The 25,317-nt window shown below is 39.5% G+C and overlaps 1 protein-coding gene across 3 annotated transcripts in view; it reads right to left on the bottom strand.

Annotated features, from left to right (window-relative positions):
* Positions 1–2,874: 2,874 nt before the first annotated feature.
* The window catches only part of STAP1 (signal transducing adaptor family member 1), a 34,775-nt gene continuing 12,332 nt past the window's right edge, over positions 2,875–25,317 (bottom strand). For 2 of the 3 annotated variants that reach the window (XM_032334457.1, XM_032334458.1), the window contains 7 exons: positions 22,004–22,117; positions 18,874–18,930; positions 15,708–15,877; positions 14,079–14,207; positions 7,969–8,038; positions 5,044–5,140; positions 2,875–3,409 (listed from right to left, as the gene is read on the bottom strand). In XM_032334457.1, the coding sequence (XP_032190348.1) occupies positions 3,375–3,409; positions 5,044–5,140; positions 7,969–8,038; positions 14,079–14,207; positions 15,708–15,877; positions 18,874–18,930; positions 22,004–22,117 (672 nt within the window). In that variant the 3' untranslated portion in view covers positions 2,875–3,374. The remainder of the gene's footprint in view (positions 3,410–5,043; positions 5,141–7,968; positions 8,039–14,078; positions 14,208–15,707; positions 15,878–18,873; positions 18,931–22,003; positions 22,118–25,317) is intronic. The other variant, XM_032334459.1, reaches the window with a different exon arrangement.

Genomic DNA, 25,317 nt, shown 5'->3' with positions numbered 1-25,317 from the left:
TTGCAATGGTCCTTCCCTGTTTCTAAACGGGACAGTTTTCTTCTAGGAAGAAGGAAGGATTGTTTCCTCCTTCCCTAATGTTTTGCTTATTCATTCATTTATCTCTTCTACCACTGTCCCTCAGCTTCCATTCTGTGCCAGGCTCTAGGCCAGAAGACTAATTTAAGGACTTGGAGCGGGGTGGGGGACAGTTCCTTAAAAGAAATTACCAAAATTCACTCGAGAAAGAATAGATAATCTGAGTTTCCAACATCTATTTAAAGAAATTGAAATCATAGTTAAAAACCTTCACCAAAGAAATCTTCAGGTCATTATGGCTCATTGGGTGAATTCTACGAAGTACTGAAGTAAGAAGAAATACCAGTTCTACACATATTTTCCACACCACAGAAGAAGGAATGCCTCCCAGCTCTTTTTTTAATGGTAGCATTACATTAATACCAAAACCAGACAAAAGGAAACTTTCTCAATCTGATAAATCATCTTTTTAAAACCTACACCCAATATTATACTTATTAGTGAAAGATGAAATATTTTGTCCTTTAAAACTGGAAGCAAAGAATCACTGCATGGCTCAGTCAGTTAAGCGTCTGCCTTCGGGCTTAGGTCATGATCCCAGAGTCCTGGGATCAAGTTCTACTTTGGGTTCCTTGCCTAACAGGGGCCTGCTTCTCCCTCTGGCTGCCTCTCCCCCCTGCTTATACTCTCCATCTCGCTGACAAATAAGTAAAATCTTAGGAAAAAACAAAAATGACAAGGAATCTAAAAAGAAAAATAAAAAGCTTTTAGAAATGAATGAAAGTCTAGCAAATAGAATCCTGGAATTAAGATCAATAAATAAAAAGTGTATTTCTATATATTACGAAAAATTGGAATCCAAAATGTTAAAAACTACCATTTACAATAGCACCAAAAATTAAATAGGTATTATTCTAACAAAATATGTTCAGAATCTATATGCTGGAAACTATAAAGAACTGTAAAAGAAATTTTTAAAAAAACTTAATTGGAAGGATATATTATTCCTGAATTGGAAGATAATGCTGTCAAGATTCCAGTTCTCCCTGAACTCATCTTAAAGCTTCAACAAAATCCAAATCAAAACTCTGGAGGATTTTTCTGTAAGTACCATGCTAGTTCTAAAACTTATACTAAAAAGCAGAGAAGCTAGATTGGCCCAAACAATTTTGAAAAGAAGAACAAAGTTGGATTTTTATCTTCTGATTCCAAGAACTACTATAAAGCTACAGTAGTCAAGATAGTGTGGTATTGGCAAAAGGATAAGAACATATATCAATGGAAATTGATCCACAAAAATACAGTAAATTAATTTTTCACAAAGGTACAAAAGCTATTTAAATGAAGAAAAGATAATCTTTTTTTAACTAATGGTGCTCGAACAATTATAAACCTAAATGCAAATAAAATGAATTCTGCCCTTAAAATTAATTTGAAGTGGGTCATAGACCTAATAATGTAAAATACAAAACTGACGCTTATAGAAGAAATCATAGGAAGAAAAATTTTTGTGATCTTAGATTAGGCAAAGAGGGGTGCCTGGATGGCTCAGTGGGTTAAAGCCTCTGCCTTCGGCTCAGGTCATGATCCCAGGGTCCTGGGATCAAGCCCCACATCGGGCTCTCTGCTCAGCGGGGAGCCTGCTTCCCCGCCTCTCTCTCTGCCTGCCTCTCTGCCTACATGAGATCTCTATCTGTCAAGTAAATAAATAAAATCTTTAAAAAAAAAAAAAAAAGATTAGGCAAAGTGTTCTCAGATACAACACTAAAAGTACAACCTATATACAGAAGCAAAAATTGATAATTTTTACTTCATTAAAATTTAAAACATGCTTTGCAAAAGATACTATTAAAAGAATGAAAAAGCAAACAGTATTTGCAAATTATACCTGACAAATGACATACTCTGAATATGTACTGAATAATCAAAATTCAACCACAAGAAAACAACCCAACAAAAATGTGGGCAGAGGGTTTAAAGACTTATTTTACCAAATGAGATATATGAATGTCAAACAGCACATGAAAAGATGCTCAACATAATCACCAGGGAAATGCGTATTAAAAGCACAGAATACCACTACACATTTATTAGAATAACTTTTTTTTTTTTTAATGATAATACCACCAGGGTTTGTGGTTGGCTCAGTTGGTAAAGCATGCAACTCTTGATCTCAGGGTCATGAGTTCAAACCCCATGTGTGATGTAGAGTTTACTTAAATTTTTTTTTAAAAGGTAATGACAATACCAAGTGCTGATGAGCCTGCAACTACAACTCCCCAGCACCAATGGCAGATGTGCAAAAAGGGAGACCTGCTTGTGAAGAGAGTTCCACAGTTTCTTACAAAGTTAGATGGACTCTTTTCGTATACCAATAATCTCCTTCCCAGATATTTTACCCAAGTGGAATGAAGACTTATGTTTACACAAAAATCTGCACTTGACTATTAATAGAGTTCAGTAAGTAATAGCCAAAAACTGGAAACAACCCTAATACATTTTAACTGTTGGATGGATAAACAAACTAGTTCTTCCATACAGTAAAATAGTACTCAACAATAAAAAAGAACAAGCTAATAATATAACACTTACCTGACTCTAGACATTATGATGAATGAAAGTAATCAACCTTAAAAGTTTGCTATACTGTAATTCCATTTATATGACAGTTTGGAAAATGCAAAACTATAGGAGTGGAAAACATCTGTAGTTGCTAGGGATTGTGGGTCAGAAGGGTTGACTACAAAGATGAGGTGATGGAACTTTCTGTATCTTGATTCTGATGGTGGTATACCAAAAAGTGAGTTTTATTGCATGTAAGTTAAATTTTTTAGAAAGAAAGAAGTTTAACCCTTGTACATAAGACACATCACACTTGGATCCATTTATTCAATTCACAGTTTCACCAATACTGAAATCTCCAGCAGAGCCATACTTGATCCTTAACGCTAAGAATTTCTAGCCCAAGGACTTGAGGTTTGCTTCACCTCTTAATAACTCTGAGAGCTCACATGAGAGAGCCTGAGCTAACTCCTCAAGTATTAGAGAATACGTGAGGAGAGTGGTTCAGCCAGCTTCAGCTGGCCACCGACACCAGATGTGTGAATGAGGCCAACTTGAAACACGCAGCCCCGGTCAGGCCATCAGCAGGTTACAGTTGCATAAGTGACAGCAAGTGAGACTAGCAAAGGAACTGCCCAGCCAAATCCAATCCAAATTGCCAATGCACAGAATCATGAGCAAATAAAATGGTTGTTGATTTAACGACCATGTTTTGGGGTGGTTTGTTACATAACAGTAGATAACTGACATGAAGCAAATTATATCAGATTCACCATCACCTTAAACTTTTTTTTTTATTTTAGAGGTGTTACAGGAGATCCTTCAGTCTCTGAAAAAAAAATTATATCAATAGTTACTACTTCTTATATTAATAATCATATTAAGTAATACTTAATAGATTTCTGTAAATGGTGTTTTCCTGAATTAAGCCTGTGTAATATATTATTCTGGTCATGTCTATAGTAATGTGTTCATCCCCTGTAATTCTATTTTAAGAGAGATGTTTGGAAATTAGTATACAGAAAAGCTAAAGATGTGATAAGAGGGCTGAAGGAACTAATAACTTACCGAGGACAGAGAAAGACTAAGGGAGGAGGGCGCATTGTGGCTGCTTTTATATATTTGATGGGCTTTTTAAAACCCCGAGTTGTTCCAAAACCAGAAATTGGATTAATATATAGAAGTTAAAGGAAGAAATATTTCAGACTTACTATTAAGAAAGAATTCTCTAAGATGAGCAGTGATCAAAAGTGAAGCGTGCTGCCTCAGAAAGCAGTGAGGTGACCATCATTAGGAATTTTCAAACAAGCTGACTGGTCACATCTTTTTTTTTTTTTTTTAAGGTTTTATTTATCTGACAGAGAGAGAGAGATCACAAGTAGGCAGAGCAGCAGACAGGTGGGGGGAGGGGGAAGCAGGCTCCCCCATGAGCAGAGAGCCCGATGTGGGGCTCAATCCCAGGACACTTGAGTTCATGACCTGAGCCGAAGCCAGAGGCTTAACCCACTGAGCCATCTAGGTGTCCCTGACTGGTCACATCTTAGAGGTGCCTTCTGTACTGAGTGTGCAGGTGATTCCTATATACAGTGAGACACTGTACTGGACAATTTCCCTAAAGCTCCTTCAGACTCAGTTTCTTTATTTGACATCGCAAGATTCATATGTTTTCAACCTTGGACTTTTAAAGTTGCTGGTTTTTTAAATGTAATCAGACTTTTCAGATATGCTGTGATGCAGGTAGCCAAACACAGTTGTTTTTCCTCATAACCTGTAGGAACAGAGACTTATTTTGTTATCTGACACTCAGGCCTCTGCCTTTACAGTGGAATTAGCCTCTCTCTCAAATCATCTACCCCCGGAGGGCTAATTCCATCTTCATCCATTTTAATCTGACGAGGGCATTTGGTGTTAACAGATCATACTTTTAAATCCCGTTTGGTTTCCATGACTCTAATAGAGTATGGTTTTTTGTCTTATCTCTGAACTTATTTGATAAAGACAAGTAGAGGGGCACATGGGTGGCTCAATCAGCTAAGGGTCTGCCTTCGGCTCAGGTCATGATCCCAGGGTCCTGGCATTGAGCCCCGCATCAGAGCCCCTGCTCAGAGGAAAGCAATCTTCCCCTTCTCTCTCTCTGCCTGCCACTCCCCCTGTGCTCTCTCTTTCTCATTCTCCATATTATAAATAAAAAATCTTTAAAAAGACAACCAATTAGAATGATGATGAAATTAGACACAAAATACATGCCTATGACTTTCCTTTCTCTAGAATGGGCCACCAGAATATATTGGTCCTCCCTTATTTTCACAGGGTTAATGATAAAATGGCTTACAAATAGATAAATTTAAAAGCTGAACTACATTCCTACCTGGTTGGTATTACAAATCATATATGGGGGTTGGTGGGGAAGGATTGTTGTTTTGTTTTGCTTTCCTTAATACAGCAATGAAGTGAAGAACATACCAGAGGTTTCATCAGCTGAATATATAAATGGTCGTAAATTTCCTCGAGTCTCTTTCATGAAATAATCAACGACACTGAAAAGGTTTGGGAGTGTGACCTGTACAAACAGAGTGAGAGAAGGCTCGGTATCATCCATGTGAAGAGAGTTTTAAAAAGCTTGTGTGAAAAAAAAATTTTTTTAAGATTGATTTTATTTATTTGACAGAGACACAGCAAGACAGGAAATATAAGCAGGGGGAGTAGGAAAGGGAGAAGCAGGCTTCCTGCTGAGCAGGGAGCCCGATGCGGGGCTGCATCCCAGGCCCCTGGGACCATGACCTGAACCGAAGGCAGACTCTTAATGACCGAGCCACCTAGGCGCCCCAGGTCATGTGAAATTTAATGAAGATTACTGTGAATTTCCTAATCTTTAGTAAAAACATGTCAATACTTCACTTCAACAAGGTACTGAATGGCCAGTGTTTCCCACCCATGCATTTTTTTCTCTTTTATAGTATCTAATTCCCTATTGAGAAATCCGCCCCCCCACCATGGGATATATTTTGGTGGACAATAATTAGGTACTCTGCAATTCCCTAGTTATTGCATGAGAATGTGACTCAGGCCAGAAAATGCTCCCTTCCTGAAGTCTGAACTTGAGGAGAGGAACCTGGAAGAACAGCAGGTTCCTAATCAGAAGGCTCTCACTAGAGGGCACCTGGATGGCTCAGTGGGTTAAGCCGCTGCCTTTGGCTTGGGTCATGATCTCAGGGTCCTGGGATCGAGTCCTGCATCGGGCTCTCTGCTCAGCAGGGAGCCTGCTTTCCCCTCTCACTCTGCCTGCCTCTCTGCCTACTTGTGATCTCTCTCTGTCAAATAAATAAATAAAATCTTTAAAAAAAAAAAAAAAAAAAAGAAGGCTCTCACTAGAACAACAGGAGTTAGGGATGCCACCCACTCGGCACTCAAAAATCCGCATAATAACTTTTGACTCCTCCCAAAATTAAAGACTAACCTACCGTTGACCAGAAGCCTTACCAAATAAAGTAGTTAATTGACACATATTTAGTATGTTATACATTATTATATACTGTATCCTTACAATAAATAAGCCAGAGAAAAGGAAATATTAAGAAAATTCACAAGAAGTACATTTAGCAGTACTATTCTGTATTTATCAAAAGAAAAAAAAAACATGTAAGTGGACCCATGCATTTATGTTCAAGGGTCAACTGTACAAGTAACTGCTTCCTCGTCCCTGGAGGTCTTCAGCTGTCCAGTCATTTCAAGGGTTTTCCTATGTTCTTAAATCTGTCTTTACTTAAGCTAGTTATTTGGTTTCTTCTGTTTGAAACCAAAGAACCCTTAAAGCCAGAGAATTTACCATTTTAACATCTCACTGTAACAGGATAGTTTACTTGGCCAAGAGTACCTGAAATGGCTTGCCACCCCCAAACCAATATTTTTATACAAGTAAAATCAGGCTAAACCTGAATACCCCTGGAATTCATAAAACGTCAACCTGGTTGAGGGCTAAGGGAGGGGAGTGTGAAAGGTGAAAAAACAGTCCAGGCCGGTAACTTTCCTTATATTGGGGCCTGTTCGGGCTAATTACAGAGAAATGAGCCCCGTTCACCAGTCACAGAGGCACCTTCTTCTTCCCTGACTGTTGCTTCCGGTCAGTTGGTTATTTGCGTTATCCTTCAGCAATCTAGTTGTTTGTTTCCTTCATTAGAATTTTTGAAAAAGCCCTAGCAGGCATGGACCTGAGAGCCGAGGAGCTCAGGGAGGCATTTATGGCAAAGAGGGGGGGTGAGGTGTATGAGTCATCAGCTGCTCTCCTCTCGGCAAGAGTCACTAAGAAGTAGGGTCTAAACATAAAAAATTCAGGGACGCCTGGGTCGGTTGAGCATTTGCCTTCAGCTCAGGTCATGCAAGATCCAGGGTTGTGGGACTGAGTTCCGTATCAGGCTCCCTCCTCCGTGGAGCCTGCTACTCCCTCTGCCCGTCACTCCCCCTGCTGGTGCGCTCCCTCTCTCCCTCTGACAAATAAAATCTTTGTTTAAAAAAAAAACAAAACACCATAAAAATTCAGCTAGACTGCCCCTTTGTCTATCTGATCAACACAATGGGCTTGAAGAGGCAGAGGCACTAAGAGCTCAATTTTAAAGATGTTAAAATAAATATCTTCAAGACTCATCAATTCCATTTATGTGATATCACTTCCCCCGTCTAGTCTTCCCACTGCGGCAGCCTAGATAGCAGAACTATATTCCCTTTTTCTGGCACCTGGACCATAGCTCACATCACTGCATTTTCATTGGTTGAGATGAGTGTAAGTACCAGTTTTTCCACCTGTATCATGGGCATCCCTCAGGGTCACGGTGAAGATTAAATTAAGTGATACATGTAAGTTCCTTAGCTGTCTGCCTAATACCGTGACCTAGTGATTGTATCATGAGCCCCATGGTACCGCTCAGAGGGGTTGCAGACCAGGAAGGGACTGTTTCTTCATGATTATGTTGCTAGTATGAGGGGAATTTCTGAACTTCTGCATGACGGGTATTCGAGAACTAGGCATTCACAGATTTTTTTGTCCCCCATTAGAAATAATCACATTGAAATATGTATCATTGGAGGATGGAAAACAGGCATTTAAGAAAAAAATCTTCCCTTCCTGAAAAAATCATATTGATAAAGATTACAGGGAAACAAAAGTAGAAAGAATTGTTAGCAGAGTCTCTCCTGAGCCTCCGCATCCACCTGTTCTACCTCACGCCTCCCCCTGGATCTCTGCCGCTTTCGGGGTTCCTTCACAGGGCTGCTGCTCACCACACTGTGTTCCTGGGCAAGGGGTCTGCTTTTCCACCTTTCTTTGAATTCTATAAGGTAGATTTGGAAAAAAGCAGGAGAAGACTCCTCAAAAACAAGGAAATAGCTACTTACAGGTTTTTCCAGTTCAATAGTGTAGTTTTTTCCTACACTCATCACTTTGTAGTGCTTGATTCTTGGCATGCTAAAATGAAAAAAAAAAAAAAGTTATTCTCCATTTGAATGTACTATTGGATCAAATGAAACTAAAGTGAATATAAAATATCTCCTCTATAATAAAACCTACATTCCCATTCCTGTAGTTAGGCAAAAAAAATAATAATAACAATGATAAAAATAAAAAAATTTAAGATGGTGGTTTTCATTTTATTTTCCCAGTTCTCTATGTCTGTTTTTGGAGGGGTTATACATTAGGGATACTGAGTCACCGAGTGGGTGATGGATAACAGGAAAAAATCTTGAGCTGAAAATCTTTCAGGCAGAAATTATCATTTTTAAAGCCACTAATTTACAAAGCAGGCAACATTATAATATCCTAAGTAGGTACGTACAAATCAGATTTTTATTCTCTAGATTAAAAGGAAAGTAGAAAGAATTACTGAAAGCAAATTGCTTTCTATTCTACGTCATCACTATGCCAATGAGAAATCCCTGAATGGCCGTCCTTCCTGCTAGCTGACAGACCACCTTAGATATCTGCTCACTTCAGGCTGACTTAGAGATCTGGAAAATGCTCCGGGAGAAGGTGAGCACAGTAGATGAAGCATAATGTCTTCCTCTTCTATGGTCACATAGCACTCTAAATTATTACCACCCTGAACACATATTTCATTAGCGAGAATTGCTTAAGAACAAGAAGCACAATCTATTCACCTTTGTCTTCCAGCATTAGGCACACAATATTTATGAAACTGAATTTTGAAAATACTACAAGCCCATCTTATAGTGCTATTGGCTACAATTAATTTATACTGAGAGCAGAAGTAAAAATGTTTGCCCTGAATTCTTTTGATTCACGTGACAACAGTGTCAGGACCAAGAGTTTTTCTAATGTTGAAAAATGTAAAGCATTTATTACACTGCCATTGGCTTGAAAGAGAAACTAATTGAACATCTGTCCGATTTACAGAAGCGGTCCAAAGCTGTCTGCCAGGTTGAGTTTGTTGTCAGGGTCCCCCACCTTCTTTATCACCCATCTCTCCACTTATGGGTCACATTCCTCTAGGACTGAACTACAATTCTTTTCAAGGGACTTTTTCCTCATCTACCATTCTATCCCAATATTCTCTCCATTGAATGTCATTGGAAAACAGCTAATAATTTTATTCTAGTGTCTTATATTAGAACTTTACTTTTAAGACATGGGATAAAACCTAACTAACCTTATCCCCTCCTAAAAAATAATTAAAAATAAAAAGTATTCTTGATTGCCAGTCCCTCAGGAATCACTAGCAGACTGGTAAAGGAAACATTTTTGGACGAAGCACTTACAAGTACCTTCTTTTGGAGTGATTGGCTCTGGCTTTATTTTTATCCCTACCTGAAAAAGACTTTGACAATCACATAGTTACTTTTGAAATCTCTCATCCTTAACAATTAGATCTCCTATATTTTTATGAAACAAGTGATTCTTATTCCTTGAAAGACTGACAGAAAGCTTGAAGGCCGTGATCTTTATCACCAGAAAGACTGAGGTTCAAATTCTGGTTCTCTGTGTAAGTTCTCAGCCTGCATTTCTTCATCTATAAAATGGAGATGGTAATCCCATTCCTCACAGGACTGTTGTGAATTAATGTCTGAAAAGTCCTTACTACAGTATCTTGCACATGTAGACACGCCTCAAATTATAGCTCTTTTTACTACGTTTTAAATTTATCACTTTAACTTAGTAGCTTCTGGGGCGCCTGGGTGGCTCAGTGGTTTAAGCCGCTGCCTTCGGCTCAGGTCATGGTCTCAGGGTCCTGGGATCGAGTCCCGCATCGGGCTCTCTGCTCAGCAAGGAGCCTGCTTCCCTCTCTCTCTCTCTCTCTGCCTGCCTCTCCATCTACTGTCAAATAAATAAATAAAATCTTTAAAAAAAAAAAAAAAAACTTAGTAGCTTCTTTAAGGCTTAGCTGCTTCATTTATAAAACATGGAAAAAACGGTCTCAGTTTTTACTGTGCCTGGAGGAAATGCTTGTCAGGCACCACCTCAGGACCCCCTCATGGTACCCTGGAAGTGATGACAATGATTGTTGTTAGTAAGGACTGTTGTATCATTGTCATCGTTATTCATGACGAAGCTGCGGGAGGAAAAGCAGCAGAGATTAACAGAGTCTCTTGGAACTTTTGACTAAAAGGACTGAGTTCTGAAGCAGAAAGTAAGGTAGAAAAAAAAATTCCGTTGAAGTCGCTCAGGCTTTGAATCTCATTTAAGACCTTTGCTTTTCTTTCATATTCTGTTTTGTTTTTCCCAAGAAATAAAGATAGAAGAAAAAAGGATAAAATTTTCTATACTGAGGTTTCCTGATTATGACCTCAAAAAAGAAGTAACCTGTCTTTCAACAAGTGTGTGGCCTTAAATGTGATATAAATACGTGTATTTAGCTTCTTACCCAAATTTCTGCAAAGGCATTAATGTGGGGTCGGTATTTTCTACTGTTTCGTTGGCTAATGGCTTTCCAAAGTATGTATGTATATATATATATACATACTTATATATATATATATATATATATATAACTAGTTTGCCATGTAGTCATAACCATTTTAAGAAAACAAAGGCCAAACCACTAAGTTTGTTGTAAGAATAGCTCTGTCTTATGAATTCACACACCACTGGGTTGGGTAAAGTGAGTTATTTTACATCAGGAGAGGGTCACCGGATAATTGGGCACTGAATGACTGTTGCTTCTTCCCAAGAACTACAGTCTTCCCTCCTACAGCTGCTTTGTTAACTGATGGAGATAATTTTACTTTTTTTTTTTAAGATTTCATTTATTTATTTGACAGAGATCACAAGTAGGCAAGAGGCAGGCAGAGAGAGAGAGAGGGAGAGCAGAGAGCCCGATGTGGGGCTCGATCCCAGGACCCTGGGATCATGACCCGAGCCGAAGGCAGAGGCTTTAACCCACTGAGCCACCCAGGCGCCCCGAGATAATTTTATTTTTAAGCACTGCTTTGTAAACTAGTCTGTCCTTTTCAGTTAGTATTTTGCCAGACACACCTAAATTTGCATGGCTGCACATTTCTCCTACAACCTGTAAGAGAATGAGTTGGTTCTGTGGGTTGTGACCCACCTGTGTTCAGGTGCTTCCTAATCGTCTAGATTTTTTGTCAAAGTCTTTACATTAAGCTCTACGGTCTAACATGGTAACATTCTACTATTCTCTATAACGGTTACCCTGTTAAACAGAAGATATGAAATCTAGGCTTCTAAAAGTTCTCTTTTGAGGGAACCTGGGTGGCTCAGTTGGTTGGGCATCTGCCTTCACCTCAGGTCATGATCCCAGAGTCCTGGGGTTGAGTCCCACATCAGGCTCCCTGCTCAGCAGGCAGTCTGCTTCTCCCTCTCCCTCTCTCCCTGCTTGTGTTCCCTCTCTCTATGTGTCTCTCTGTCAAATAAATAAATAAAATGTTTTTTAAAAAAATATGAAGTTTTGTGGGGAGGAAGATTCGTTTAAGAAATGTTATGTTTTTAGGACCATCAGTTGTACAAAAGCATGATTTTTTATATGAATTCAAAATGGAAGTGATTTTACTAAAATTACAATTATAGAAGTTTGATATGAATTTCTTTGCCAGGCTCTTTCTTGGGAGTTTAAATATAGCTTAAATACCAGAGAGATATAAGTAAAAACTGTGACGGTCAGTTCATATCCTAAGTATAGAAACTCATTGCATTCGGTCAAAAACCACATCGACATCAGAAAGCGCTGTTATTTCTGATAGCTCACGTTTACAGAAAATAAGGTGCAAAAGCTGGGCTAATTTAGACCATCTTAAAAGATCAGGTTGCTATTGTGCAAAAATATGTGGTCTTTAAAGAGTCATTAGGTCTCAGGGACTTTGTTCATTTCATACAGAATAATAATGCAGGGTTCACATGCTAATGGATCAAACACTCAATCTAACCAAGAAAAATGAGGGGAAAAAAGCTTATCACTCCCTTGTGTGATTTACCTTTCCAGCAGTTAAATTTCTTTTTAAAACAAAATCTAAGAAATGGATTTTAATTCCATTTTATATGCTCTTAAGTTTTAAAGGCATACTCAATTCAATTTCCTAAAACCCTGAAAAAGAATAAGCTCCTTGACCAGAATGTACTCAACAGAAAAATTCACTGTTCGCCCAGCGTTTCTTCTAAGCTCACTTATATGTGAGGGCAGTCACAATTTTTATTTCTTTTGGATTTGTTTCAAAAGAGCCAATTGAATTATAAAGCAAGTAAATTAAAATTGAGTAATCTGTGATATTCTACCATATTAGCTGAAAATATATTAACTCCAAATGTCAGTCTTTATAATAAAAAATAATAAAACAACAAGAAGGTTAAGTTGACATAGGTATTCATTATGGAAAATCAAACACATATACTCACACAAAGAGCTCTCTCACTTCACACACAGAACCGGGACCTGATCTGCCTCTGACATTCTTGCTGTCTATTCAGGGCACACGTCTGGTGTCTAAAGATGAGTTTCTGTTTAATATGGAGTAACTGCCAAGTGAGGAAGCTTGTTGGACCATGGTGCGTTGTAATTACTTTCTTTTTACTGACTCTATCCATTGTCAGTGTCTTCATATTTAATATATTTAGAATTACTGATATTTATAGTGGCCTGACTGGTAAACAGATGCACCGACAGATATGTTACAGCTAAAATAATTCATGGAATATTACCCCCAGAAAGAATAGCAAATTAAAGAGTCAAAGTTCTGGTTATGCTTTTATATGAAAGATAATTACTTACTGAACATTTTCACTTAGGACAAAAGATGTCCTAATGTTTTAATTTTATTATCATTTGTCAAAGTGTTAATAACGTGGAGTGCTTATTTATTGACATGCAAGATTTCAAAGACTCAGAGCTGGAGGGGACCTTAGCAGATCCAACCACCTTAGCTACACGGAAAAATCAACTATTGCATGTAAGTATTTCTGACTTCATCAAAGGTAAACCATTTTACCAGAAAGAAATTCTTAACCTTGACAAGAGGCTCCAAGTTATCCTTTATATGGATGTCAATTATGTCACTTCTTCATGCAGTCCAGTGGCTTCTTGTGTCGTTCAGAGTATATAACTGTCCCTCAGCGACACGCAGGACTCAGAGCGATCACTCGCTCCCCCCACCGCTGGAATCTCGTAGGCACTGGTTGCCTGCTCACTGCATTGCAATCACAGGGACCTCTTTTTGTTTTTGAACAAACGGAGCCTTCTCCTGTCTCTAGGAGAGAAGTGCTGTTGTTTCCCAAAGTGCTCTTGTCCTAGATACTGGCTTGGTTTGTTCCCTCACTTCCTTCAGGGCCCTGCTTAAATGTTAGCCAATAAAGGAGGCCTTCTGTATTAAAACAATAGCAATCGGGAAATGTTTCTCTATAAATCATCTCTGAGTGTTCCCATCTCCCTCATCCTATTTAATTTTCTTCCAGAGTCCTTATTACTATACATATGATTTTTTTTAAGATTTTATTTAATTATTTGACAGGCAGAGATCACAAGTAGGCAGAGAGGCAGGCAGAGAGAGAGGAGGAAGCAGGCTCCCCGCTGAGCAGCGAGCCCGATGCGGGACTCGATCCCAGGACCCTGGGATCATGACCTGAGCCAAAGGCAGAGGCTTAACCCACTGAGGCACCCGGGCGCCCCTACATATGATTTTTTAGTTATGCATTTATTTACAGTCCATGTTGCCTTACAAGAATGTAAACTCCTTACATTGTTGTTTTGTTCACTACTCCATCCTCAGTGTCTAGAATACTACTTGTTCTCATAATAGTCGTTCAATAAAGATGTGTGAAGTGAATGAATGAGTAAGAGAATTATACCCAGGATCAAAGTAATTTGCCCATTCTTCCTACTGCAGATGTTAGCCTTGGCTCTGCTTCTATAACATTCTCTCCCTTTTCTTATGTTTGTATTTTTAGCCCCAACAGAACACATAGCAGGTGGTGATCTTGTGCAACTTTGCTTTCTAAAGTGATACCATGCTTTTAACAGTTCCATACTTTTTTAAATTAAACATACTCTATCTCCTGCCGGATAGTGATGGAGTAGCTTTTGCTGTCACTACCAGGTCTCAGGATCATATTTCCCAAAGAAGGGTTCTTCTCAAGCATCTCAGTTGCTTCTTTTCGGGACACAGTATAAAAACATCTACAGAGGTGAGACAGAAACAAAAAAAAAACAAGAAAACCATAGGATTTTTTTTTTTAAACTGACGAAGATCATTACTTTGAAAAATGCTACAAAACTAATCCTAAGAGCTGCAGTTATTAACTTTTCTTAATTCCTGGCATTATTATTATAATTACAATTGTACAATTACTGTTATTACAATCCTGGCCACTATTAAATACACTTTATGCTTAACGCCTTTACTCCCTCATCCCTCCAAACCTCTTTCTTTAACCAAAGAAGACCTGAAAAGTTATCTGTTAGTCAGTATGTAATCACCAGTATCATCTAAAAATCTAAGATAAGAATTAATACTGTATCCCCAGTTCTTAGTCTCAGTTTATAATAAGCTTTTGAAAAAATAATATTTATTGGTGGTTTCTCTTCAGGGACACAAAGCATTTCTTTATATGTTTCTCTTGTATGGTCTGTTCTAAATAACTGGTATTTAAGGGTATGTCTGAATTCACTCGCTTGGGTATAATATGACATTCTAATGGCATTGGTGTTATTTTTAGTGTGTAACATTTTTTAAAAAGCCTTTCCCATTTTTATAGTAAATATTGTGGTCAGTGAAAGGTCTGTTTTATCAACAGAGAAATATCTGGCAGGATATGCCATGCCCTGAAATGTTAACAGTGAATATGTCTGACTGGTAAGACAAAGAATGATTTTCAGGTTCTTTTTATCTGGCTGTAATAGATGCATATTCCTTGTATGGAGGAAAAGAGAAAAAGAAGCAGTCTCTGTGACTTCTAACCCATCAGTCCATCAGATGTCACTGGTTTCAGTCGAACGTGATGGTAGGCAGGTTTTGGCAAATATGGGGCAGCTAGACTATATGTGAGAAGCTGACGTCATGGGTGGTACCAGGACAAGATTCCTGGACAAGAAGACCACGGTTCCAGGAGGAAAGACCTCACCATCTTAGTCACAATTTACAGCAAGGTAAGAGTAGAAAAGAAAAGTGTTGCTGACTTGGGCCTGTCTGTGCCTCTTCATTTCCCCAATACCACCTTACACGTTTTACACTTGGCCTTCCTCAAGTACAAGTTCAGTGACCACTCTGTGACAGGACAAGTGAATAGAACATTCACAGACTTCAAATTCTTGGGTATAATTTTCCGACAGAAAATCAGTCCATCATGGAGTTGCATGGTGGGGAAAAAAAAAAATCTTTTCCTTCTTTCTACGTAGCAGTTTTTACTTAGGTTTGAGCTTCGGGAAAAAATATTTAGTGTAGAGGTGTGGGTGGATCGGGGTTTCCTGTGTGGTCAGAGGTTGGCCCCAACCTACATTTCGCTTCTTGTTGATCATGACACGGAAGAGGAACTGTGGCATCTCCTCAGAGATGTAATGTTCATCCACAAGACAGCTTACTGTCCCCGCTAGAATGAGGCCAAGGGCTCACTCTCTTTGATAATTAGAAATTAACATTAACAATCGAGGGACAAACCCCAGAGTTGGCGGTGCACTTACGCTGGCATAGGGCTCAGTACATCTGCATAATCTTCGGTCGGTTCCTTCTTTTCCACAGCTGAGCTCGGGGTCGGCTCTGTCTCAATCCTCCTTTTTTTCTCTCTCTCTAGGACTTCGTGCAGTCGTATTACTTGCCCGGGGAGGAGGGACACGTGTTGGGGAACTGACAACTGAAACCAAAGAAAGCAGTAGGCAAACAAGGACAGCGGGATGACTGACTGGTGTTAGCGACAAGGAAACCGCTGGGGTTCTCAGGGGCTTCAGTTATCTAATACAGATGGAGGGACAGAATCATGCACAGGGGATCTTGGTGTCTTCACTGCCTCCAAACCAACCAAAGAGCTCTAACCTGTGCACGGTGCCCAATCTTCCCAGAAGTGTTCCTTTTCGCCTGGCACACAGCGCGGTGTACCCGCCTCGCACTACAGGCTAATTCAAGTAACGACTGACTCTCGTTGTTCTGCTGAGTTCACCAGTTCTTGCTGCCCGGGACATCCCAGAGCACCTGCAAGGCGCCGTGTTCTCCCACAGCTAACCTGGGATTAGCTCCCCCAGCCACACGACAACACGGAGTAGAAATGGAACTCTTCATTAGATGACTGAGAACTGGTAGTCGGAGGTCCATATTCTGGTGTTTTTGTGTGTCTATTTCAAACTGACATTCACACATTAGGATTATGATACTTACCCTACTTCATTTGGTTTTTGACCTTTTCTGGAGAGATATTTTGGATTGAGCAATCTATGCCCTCCTGATATTCATACCCCGGGCTTACATCTCCTTATGACCTATTTACATGTTCTTATTAATCCTATTGTTTCTATCTTATATATATGCATATATATGACATTTGAAATGAAAACATAATAAGGGTATACAATCAAAAAGTTACTCTTCTGAATAACTAAACTAATAATCAGTAAAGTTATTTCCTTATATACCAATCCAGAAAAAAATAATAGAATGAGGTGGGGAGCCTGGGTGGCTCAGTGGGTTAAAGCCTCTGCCTTCAGCTCAGGTCATGTTCCCAGGGTCCTGGGATTGCGTCCCGAATCGGGCTCTCTGCTCAGCGGGGAGCCTGCTTCCCTCTCTCTCTCTGCCTGCCTCTCTGCCTACTTGTGATCGCTCTCTGTCAAATAAATAAATAAAAATCTTAAAAAAAATAATAGAATGAGGTGAAACAAATGAAAAACTACTGCTTATTCATCACCTATTACGTCCCAAGCATGGGGTCATTCCAAATCCTCACAGCAATGCTATAATAAAGATATTGTTATCTTTACTCCACAAGTAGAAAAAAAAAGCTCAGAAAGATTAAATAACTAGTCCAGGGTCACACAGCTAGAAAGTTGTGGGCTCAACCTCCATTTTATTTAATTCAAAATCAAATTCTCTGCTCTTTTAACTACAATCTGTGTTTCTCAAGCTTCTGGTAAAGTTCTCCTCTAACAATAGCAAGGTGTGAATATACACGGAGTGTTCAGGGAACACAATAAAAAACAACATTTAGGGGCACCTGGGTGGCTCAGTGGGTTAAAGCCTCTCCCTTCGGCTCAGGTCATGATCTCAGGGTCCTGGGATCGAGCCCCGCATCGGGCTCTCTGCTCCACAGGGAGCCTGCTTCCTCCTGTCTCTCTCTCTCTCTGCCTGCCTCTCTGTCTACTGGTGATCTCTGTCTGTCAAATAAATAAATAAAATCTTTAAAAAAAAATTTACAGAATACAAAATTAAATAATAATAATTTTTCTTCTCTTGGAAGTTCAGGTGAGTTGTATTTTGTATTCTAAATATATCTATGTACACGTTAATATGAAAACAATGCTTTTTATCCTTACCTCAAAAAAAAAGCTAAGAACATTTTTTTCCCCAAAATAATTAGTGTATCAGGAAGATGCACCCCAAGGCTTTCCTGTGGTTTTAGTGTTCTTCATACTACTCACATGCCCTTGGAGGACTTGGATCCCCGTGTAAGAAGTGCCATGCCACCCAATGTCTCTTTTCCACAACACTGATTCCGTTTCCCCAAGAGTTTCTTCCCCGTCACAAGTCAGCATGCCTTTCACATCTTCAGCCAGCCCCCTCTTCTAGCCTCCTGTGACTTCCCTGCATAGGGCAGTCCAACTTTTACCTGTCGTTGGCTGCCCTGAAGAACCAGCATCTATCATCTCGGTCAAGTGCGGTGTGTATTTCGTGGGACAGCAAAGCCTTCACTTAAGAGCTAGCTTTGGACAGCGTCTGGATTTAACTGACTGTAATAAACATACAAAGTTTTCTTCTCCTCTAAAAGTATCAGAACATGGTTCTCTTTCCGGGGCTGGCTCTCAAAGACCCTCACATTTATAAGACAGTCACTTCATTTAAAATAATGGTGGAGATCGTGCTACAACAGTTAACTGTAAACTGTTGATCTTACTATTTGTCTCTGATAAGATGCCACAGAGTTGAACGTGTAAGCATTGCTTTGTCTTAAGACTCACTAAGCAAAAGTTTAAAAGGTGAATTTTCATTTTGATGAGCTGTTATATTGTTTATGTCATTCACAATATTCATCTCTTAGCATTTTATAAATATGTATTAAATGAATTAGAAAGCAGTTTTGGAAGATGCAATGTAAGCTATAGATATTAGCATTAGAAAGGGCCACTATGTCAAGGGATAGGACCAAAAAAGTAGATCTCCCTGACCACCTGTAGCTCTCTAGCTAGCACAAGGCCCTGTTTACTTTCTACATAACAATCATCACAGTTTTAATTCACCTTGTTCATTTTCTTTTTTTTTTTTTTTTAGATTTTATTTATTTATTTGATAGAGATCACAAGTAGGCAGAGAGGCAGGCAGAGAGAGAGGGGGAAGCAGGCTGGCTCCCCACTGAGCAGAGAGCCCGATACGGGGCTCGATCCCAGGACCCTGGGATCATGACCTGAGCCGCAGGCAGAAGCTTTAACCCACTGAGCCACCCAGGTGCCCCTATCTTGTTCATTTTCTTTCTTCCTTTCCATCCACCTGATAAAAATATAAATTTCATGAGTAAGTGTAAGGGTTTATATCTCCTCTTTTCGGTTCTTGTATCTTTGACCTTTTTCACTCTGTATGGTTCGTAGCCAGTGTCCAGGAAATAGTTGCTGAATTTATGAATCAGTCAAAAGTAAGGTCTTTCCTACGTACCTCTGTTACTGTAAGAATGAAGCCTCTCCATTCTTCTCCGCTTTCTGTGTTCTCTGTCTAAAGAGGAAGACAAAAGACAAAGACAAAAGAAGAAAAGACATGAATGTAAACATTCATACTTTGAATTACTTCAAATAATTTCATACCATTATTTTCTAAGTCTCAAAACCCAGCAAGATTGACAGAATGCATATTCTTCTATTGAAGCACATTGTTTTAAAAAGTTACTTGTAATTTTTGAAAGCACTTTAGTCAAAAGGAAGAAACAAATCATTTTCCTTTTTGCTTAAAACTGTTAATGTGCATTTGTTATGAAATTTCAATACTATTTTCTTTCGTCACAAGTATATAGTTATGAGCTGTTTGCTCACTCAACAAGTAAAATTATACAAACTTACTTAACTCCAAAAAATGTAAATGTTAGGACACTTATTTCCACAATATGTCAATTAGTGGTCCCCCCATCCCCCGCCACTGGTATTTAACACTGACTGGCTTTAAGTTTGGGGCAACTGGGTAAGACCAATGTAGTTCTTTTAAGGTTTTATTTATTTATTTGACAGAGAGAAATTACAAGTACACTGAGAGGCAGGCAGAGAGAGAGAGAAGGAAGCAGGCTCCCTGCTGAGCAGAGAGCCCGATGCGGGACTCGATCCCAGGACCCTGAGATCATGACCCGAGCCGAAGGCAGCGGCTTAACCCACTGAGCCACCCAGGCGCCCTTTAAGGCGATTTTTAAGGAAAATTTTCTGGTTCTTAACTCTAAATCCTACTAATGCAGCCAATGTTTGTTAAGTACTTCTACATGGCAGCTCTAAGTACTTCCATGTATTAACTGATTTAATCTTCATGGCAACTTGCAAAAGTTTTAAAATTTTTATTTTGTGGATTTGCTCATTTAGCATATTTATTGAGTACCTTTAAGTTCTAGACACTGTTGTAGGTACTGGTTTGCATCAGAGAACAAAACAAAAATCCTTGTTCTGATGAAATTTGGGGTCTAGCAAGGAATAATAAGTCATAAATATAATTGTGAGCAAATGGTATAGCTTCAGAAGGAATTAAATGGGAGAATAAAATGTGTAGCAGTGTAAAAGACATTGGGGATGTCTTGAGGGGTTCGGGGACAGGAAAAGGATTGTAATTTTAATAAAGCAGTTCAGGCAGATCTCAGTAAGAGGGTTACATCTGAGTAAAGACTTACTTCTGGATGAAGAAACCAAGGCACGAAGAGGTTAAGTGACTTGCCTATGATTACACAGCTAATGAATAAAATGAAATCAACCCTAGGTATCTGACTCCAATCTTGTGTTCTTAACCACCGCATCAGAATCATGTGAGAAGCTTCTTAAGACAAAGATTCTGAGGCTCAGGGTTAGGGGCAGGGCCTAGATTTCCTAAGTAAAATTATTTCTAGTCCAGGGGCACCTGGGTGGCTCAGTGGGTTAAAGCCTCTGCTTTTGGCTCAGGTCATGGTCCCAGGGTCCTGGGATCAAGCCCCGCATCGGGCTCTCTGCTCAGCAGGGAGCCTGCTTCCCTCTCTCTCTATCTGCCTCTCTGCCTATTTGTGATCTCTGTCTGTCAAATAAATAAAATCTTAAAAAAAATTATTTCTAGTCCAGTAGTGCCCTTATTTGTGTGAATACATTGCAAGATCCCCAGTGGAGGCCTGACACCACAGATGGCACTGAACACTATATATACACCATGTTTTTTTCCTATAGGTACATACCTATGATAAAGTTTTATTTATAAATTAGACACAGTAAGAGATTAACAACAATAATGTAATAAAACAATTATAACAATAGTCTGTAATAAAAGTTCTGTAATAAAAGTTCTGTAAATGTGATCTTTCTCTCAAAATATCTTATTGTACTGGGGTGCCTGGGTGGTTCAGTCCATTAAGCGTTCAGTTCTTGATTCTGGCTCAGGTCGTGGGAGGTCATGGATTGAGCCCGGCATCAGGCTCGAGGTCAGTGTGGAATCTCCTTGAGATTCTCTCTCTCTCCTCTCCTTCCCTCTCCCCCCGTGCTTTCTCTTTCTCTCAAAACACATAAATAAAATCTTAAAAAACAATCTTATTGTACTCTACTCACCCATCTTCTTCTGATGATACGAGCTGATAAAATACCTAGGTGAGGAAATGCTATGAATGACATAGGCACTGTGACGGAGTGGTGGGCTACTACGGACCCTCTGATAACAGGCCAGAAGGAGGATCACCTGCTCCCGGACCATGGCTGACCACAGGTCACTGCAATCACTTCAAGTGGAGACTATGGTTCTGTGACGCTCATGACCAGAGCTCGCAGGACCAACTCCAACATCTTATTCAACGACAAGGCATTCTCTTTATGCTATTACTATAGTTGTTGGTTGATTTTAATGGGCTCACTTTTGAATGTCCATTAAGAAAAACATTTTTTCTATGGAAGTTCTGGGTGTACAGTGATGACTTTTACAAACGAGATCTCTGCTCCTGTGAGGTTTAGAGTTAGATGAGTTGAATACCATATTTCACTGTGTCTATCTAGCACACAGTTCTTTTTGGAGTTTTCCTAACTGTAACAATAATGTCCTTCACCATTTTTTTCCTTTTCTAATACGGAATCCAGTCCAGGATCACACATCGCATATAGTCGTCACACTCCAATTTCCAAAATTGCCAACAGGTGTCCAGTGTTCCTTTGGCTTTTCTTACAGTGGTATTTTTGAGGATTATAGGCCAATTGCCTTGCAAAATGTGTCTCGATTTGTGAAATATGGGTTTTTCTAATTTAGTGGTTCCCAATATGTATCATGTTGGACGTGTCTCAGATTCATCTGGGAAGTTGGTGAATGTCAGTTCAAGAACAACTTTTTAAAAACACCAGATGGGATCCCTGACTTTGTTGGAGGACAGAAGTATATGGTTTCAACGTGCTTGTATACTAAACAAGGGAACATGCCCTTTCAAATCCCTATTTAGAAAACTGCAGTTTTTGGCAAAAGGCAAGAAATATTAACCAAGTATGAGACTCGGCAGCTCCTCTTAGAATTCCTCTTTATCTCAGCCACCGGGTTGTGCAGCGGCCAGTGCTATTTATAACTACAACTTGTTTCCAACTAATTGCTTCTCCTTACTCACCTTCAGTTGCACTTCCTCTTTTGGCAAAACAAGGGTGAATTTTGCACAATTCTTTACAGTTGAATTCTGGTCCGTAAGACATGTGAGGTCTATTAGGTCTAACTTGTCAACATACTGCAAAGAGAAAGGCAATCTCATTAAATTATTTCATGGGTAACATGCATTAGGTCTGGCAGGCAGGAATAGAAGAAATCTCTTCCCTTGAACCGATTTGTATCTTGCATGACATCCTGGTTTTCAGCGGGGTGTTGCGACCCTTCTGAACCGAGAGGGCGTCTGGAAAATGTATTATGTGGCAGTGTGCTGGACCTGACTCATACAGGTTCAAAAAAGCTAATTTTTTATTTTTAGGATTTTGCAAGCCAGTCGCTAAACACAGCCTTTATTAAGAATTAAATGATATATATGGGCGCCTGGGTGGCTCAGTGGGTTAGGCCGCTGCCTTCGGCTCAGGTCATGATCCCAGGGTCCTGGGATCGAGCCCCGCATCGGGTTCTCTGCTCAGCAGGGAGCCTGCTTCCCTCTCTCTCTCTCTGCCTGCCTCTCTGTCTACTTGTAATCTCTGTCTGTCAAATAAACAAATAAAATCTTAAAAAAAAAAGAATTAAATGATATAAACATAATCTATTTTAAAACAAAGGTAATCAAATTCAAAACTCATTATTTTCCAATTATATTACTGAATAGTATTCCTGCTACGCTCTGGAGGTTGTTGACACCTTCACCCCTATTTGATGGAAATGCCATCTAATGAATGGTGCACTGCTGTACGCTTCTTCCCAACTCATTGAGATCACACTGATAGGTTGAAATCAGCTATGATGGTGGAAGTATTTATATCCTGGAAATTGGCAAATCTTACAAATGAGGGCTTGATCTACTCTTTTGTTAGCTGTCCTAAGGGCCAGCAAAAAAAAAAAAAATTTTTTTTTTTCCTCTGCAGAGGCTAGGTAGAAAATGCATCTGGATTTGTGGACCACATAGAGTCTCTGTTGCAAATTCCTATAGTTGCTGTTGTTTTAATATTTGGAAAGGGTCAAAAATATCCTTAGCTCATAGACTGTACCAAGTCGGGCCACTGGCTAGATTGGGCTCAAGGGCCACAGTTTGCTTGGCTCTGGCTGAGACATAAGAAAGTGAAGGAGAAAAATGTTAATAAAGCAGGTGAGACTTTACAATTTGTTGTGTCTGAAACTTTTTCATTGTTAACAGAACAGAAAGTTGCCAAAATATTCTTCCATCATTCAGAAACTATTGTTACTCAGAGAACTTGCCCATGTCATTGACAAAGAGGTGACATACATAAATATTGCTTTGCTTTCCTCTTATTCATTAATGTAAACAAAATTATCGCCAACTTTCATGTCAAACGTCATATTTAATGACAATAAATTTATTAGGGAAACAGAAGACTGGAAACAATTTCATTTGTCAAATCACAATTGAATTACAATCATAGTTAGCCATGGACCCGAGTTCAGAAAAATCAATGAAAGTATTCTGTGAGAATCAACTGACTATATGGAAATTACAATAAAGAATATTGTGTATTTTATTTTTTTAACTGTGTGCCACACATTCTTTTTATCAGTAATATTTACAATATATTTATATACATATATTCATATACACAATTTTTTCCAGAATGCTGGACATTTATCACATGCCACTGGTTATGAGAATCCTATTAAGAAATTCCTATCTTATCCCAATACAATAAAAATACTTCTTCTGAACAAATGGTATATATGGATTGTTCTGTATGCAATTGGCCAAACTTGCTTTCTTTTTTTTTTTTTAAAGATTTTATTTATTTGACAGAGAGAGAAATCACAAGTAGGCGGAGAGTCAGGTAGAGAGAGAGAGAGAAGCAGGCTCCCGCTGAGCAAAGAGCCCGATGCGGGGCTCGATCCCAGGACACTGAGATCATGACCTGAGCCAAAGGCAGCAGCTTAATCCACTGAGCCACCCAGGCGCCCCTGCTTTCTAGTATTAGACCAGAACCACCTCCAGTAAGTGCAGTAAAGTTTTGATGGCACAATTTTTTTCTGAATTAGCCTTATTCCTGACTTCCTTATATTTGCCTCTGTTTTGCCCAATATAACTTATTTTACTATGTTCTTGTAGGTCTCATTTTATTTTTCCAAATAAAGTAAGGCATAAAAATAAGTAAATTTTTTTCCAGACCTATTCCTGTGTTGATGATGTTAAGGGAAATTTGGGTTGGCCGACTCATTTTCAATGAACAAAGAGCTATTTAGAATGGAAGGGAAGGCATAAGGGAAGCCAGACAGAATTTCAAACTACACAAGATCTTTTTCTGATAGATTGTCTACATCAAGCTAAGTGAATTTTGCTGAGACAAAGGAGGAAGCAACAGAGGAAGAAGTGGGCAAATTAGACAGAGAGCTGTAAACGGATCTATTGATTAAAAGAAAGGAAGTTCTATCCTTTTTTTTTTTGAATTGTATTGTTGAAAAGAGCCTTAAAGGTCATCTGTCTAATCTACTGCCATCCGATGTCTGACTCTCCTTCAGGGCATCCGTCCATGCAGCCATCCTCCAACAGTATCTCAGACTAGAGGAAACTCATGCCTCCTATGCCACTCTAGCAAGTTGTTCCTTGTTTTAAGCCGTGGTTTTTTGTGGGTTTTTTTTTTTTTTAAGATTGTATTTGTTTATTTCACAGACAGAGATCACAAGTAAGCAGAGAGGCAGGAAGAGAGAGAGAGGGAGAAGCAGGCTCCCTGCGGAGCAGAGAGCCCGATGCGGGGCTCGATCCCAGGACGCTGGGATCATGACCTGAGCCGAAGGCAGAGGCTTTATCCACTGAGCCACCCAGGCGCCCCGCCACAGTTTTTTCTCTAGAGAATTTCCATCCATTGGTCCCAGTCCCCTTTCTCTGTAATAACATGAAACAAATCCATGGGTTCTTTCCCGTGACCTCCTGATAGCCCTTCAAATAAAAGCAGCTTTAAATTCTTCCTCACTAACCGCTTATAATCTACAGTTCTCACCTGTTCTATCTCTGTGCTTTCTCCTGAAACTATCACCCAACACAGTTCCTAAGACCTGCACCCTCTTTTAACAAAATTAGTAGATGGACAGTTCTGCGGTATTTCATTGTAACAGTCTCTTCATGGCATAATGGTTAAGAATTGGGGCTCAGGGGGCGACTGGGTGGCTCAGTGGGTTAAGCCTCTGCCTTCGGCTCAGGTCATGATCCCAGGGTCTTGGGATCGAGCCCCGCATTGGGCTCTCTGCTCAGCAGGGAGCCTGCTTGCCCCTCTCTCTCTCTGCGTGCCTCTCTGCCTA

The sequence above is a fragment of the Mustela erminea genome, chromosome 2 (genome assembly GCF_009829155.1).
Source record: "Mustela erminea isolate mMusErm1 chromosome 2, mMusErm1.Pri, whole genome shotgun sequence".
Lineage (NCBI taxonomy): Eukaryota > Metazoa > Chordata > Mammalia > Carnivora > Mustelidae > Mustela > Mustela erminea.
This window is presented reverse-complemented; position numbering and strand designations above follow the sequence as displayed.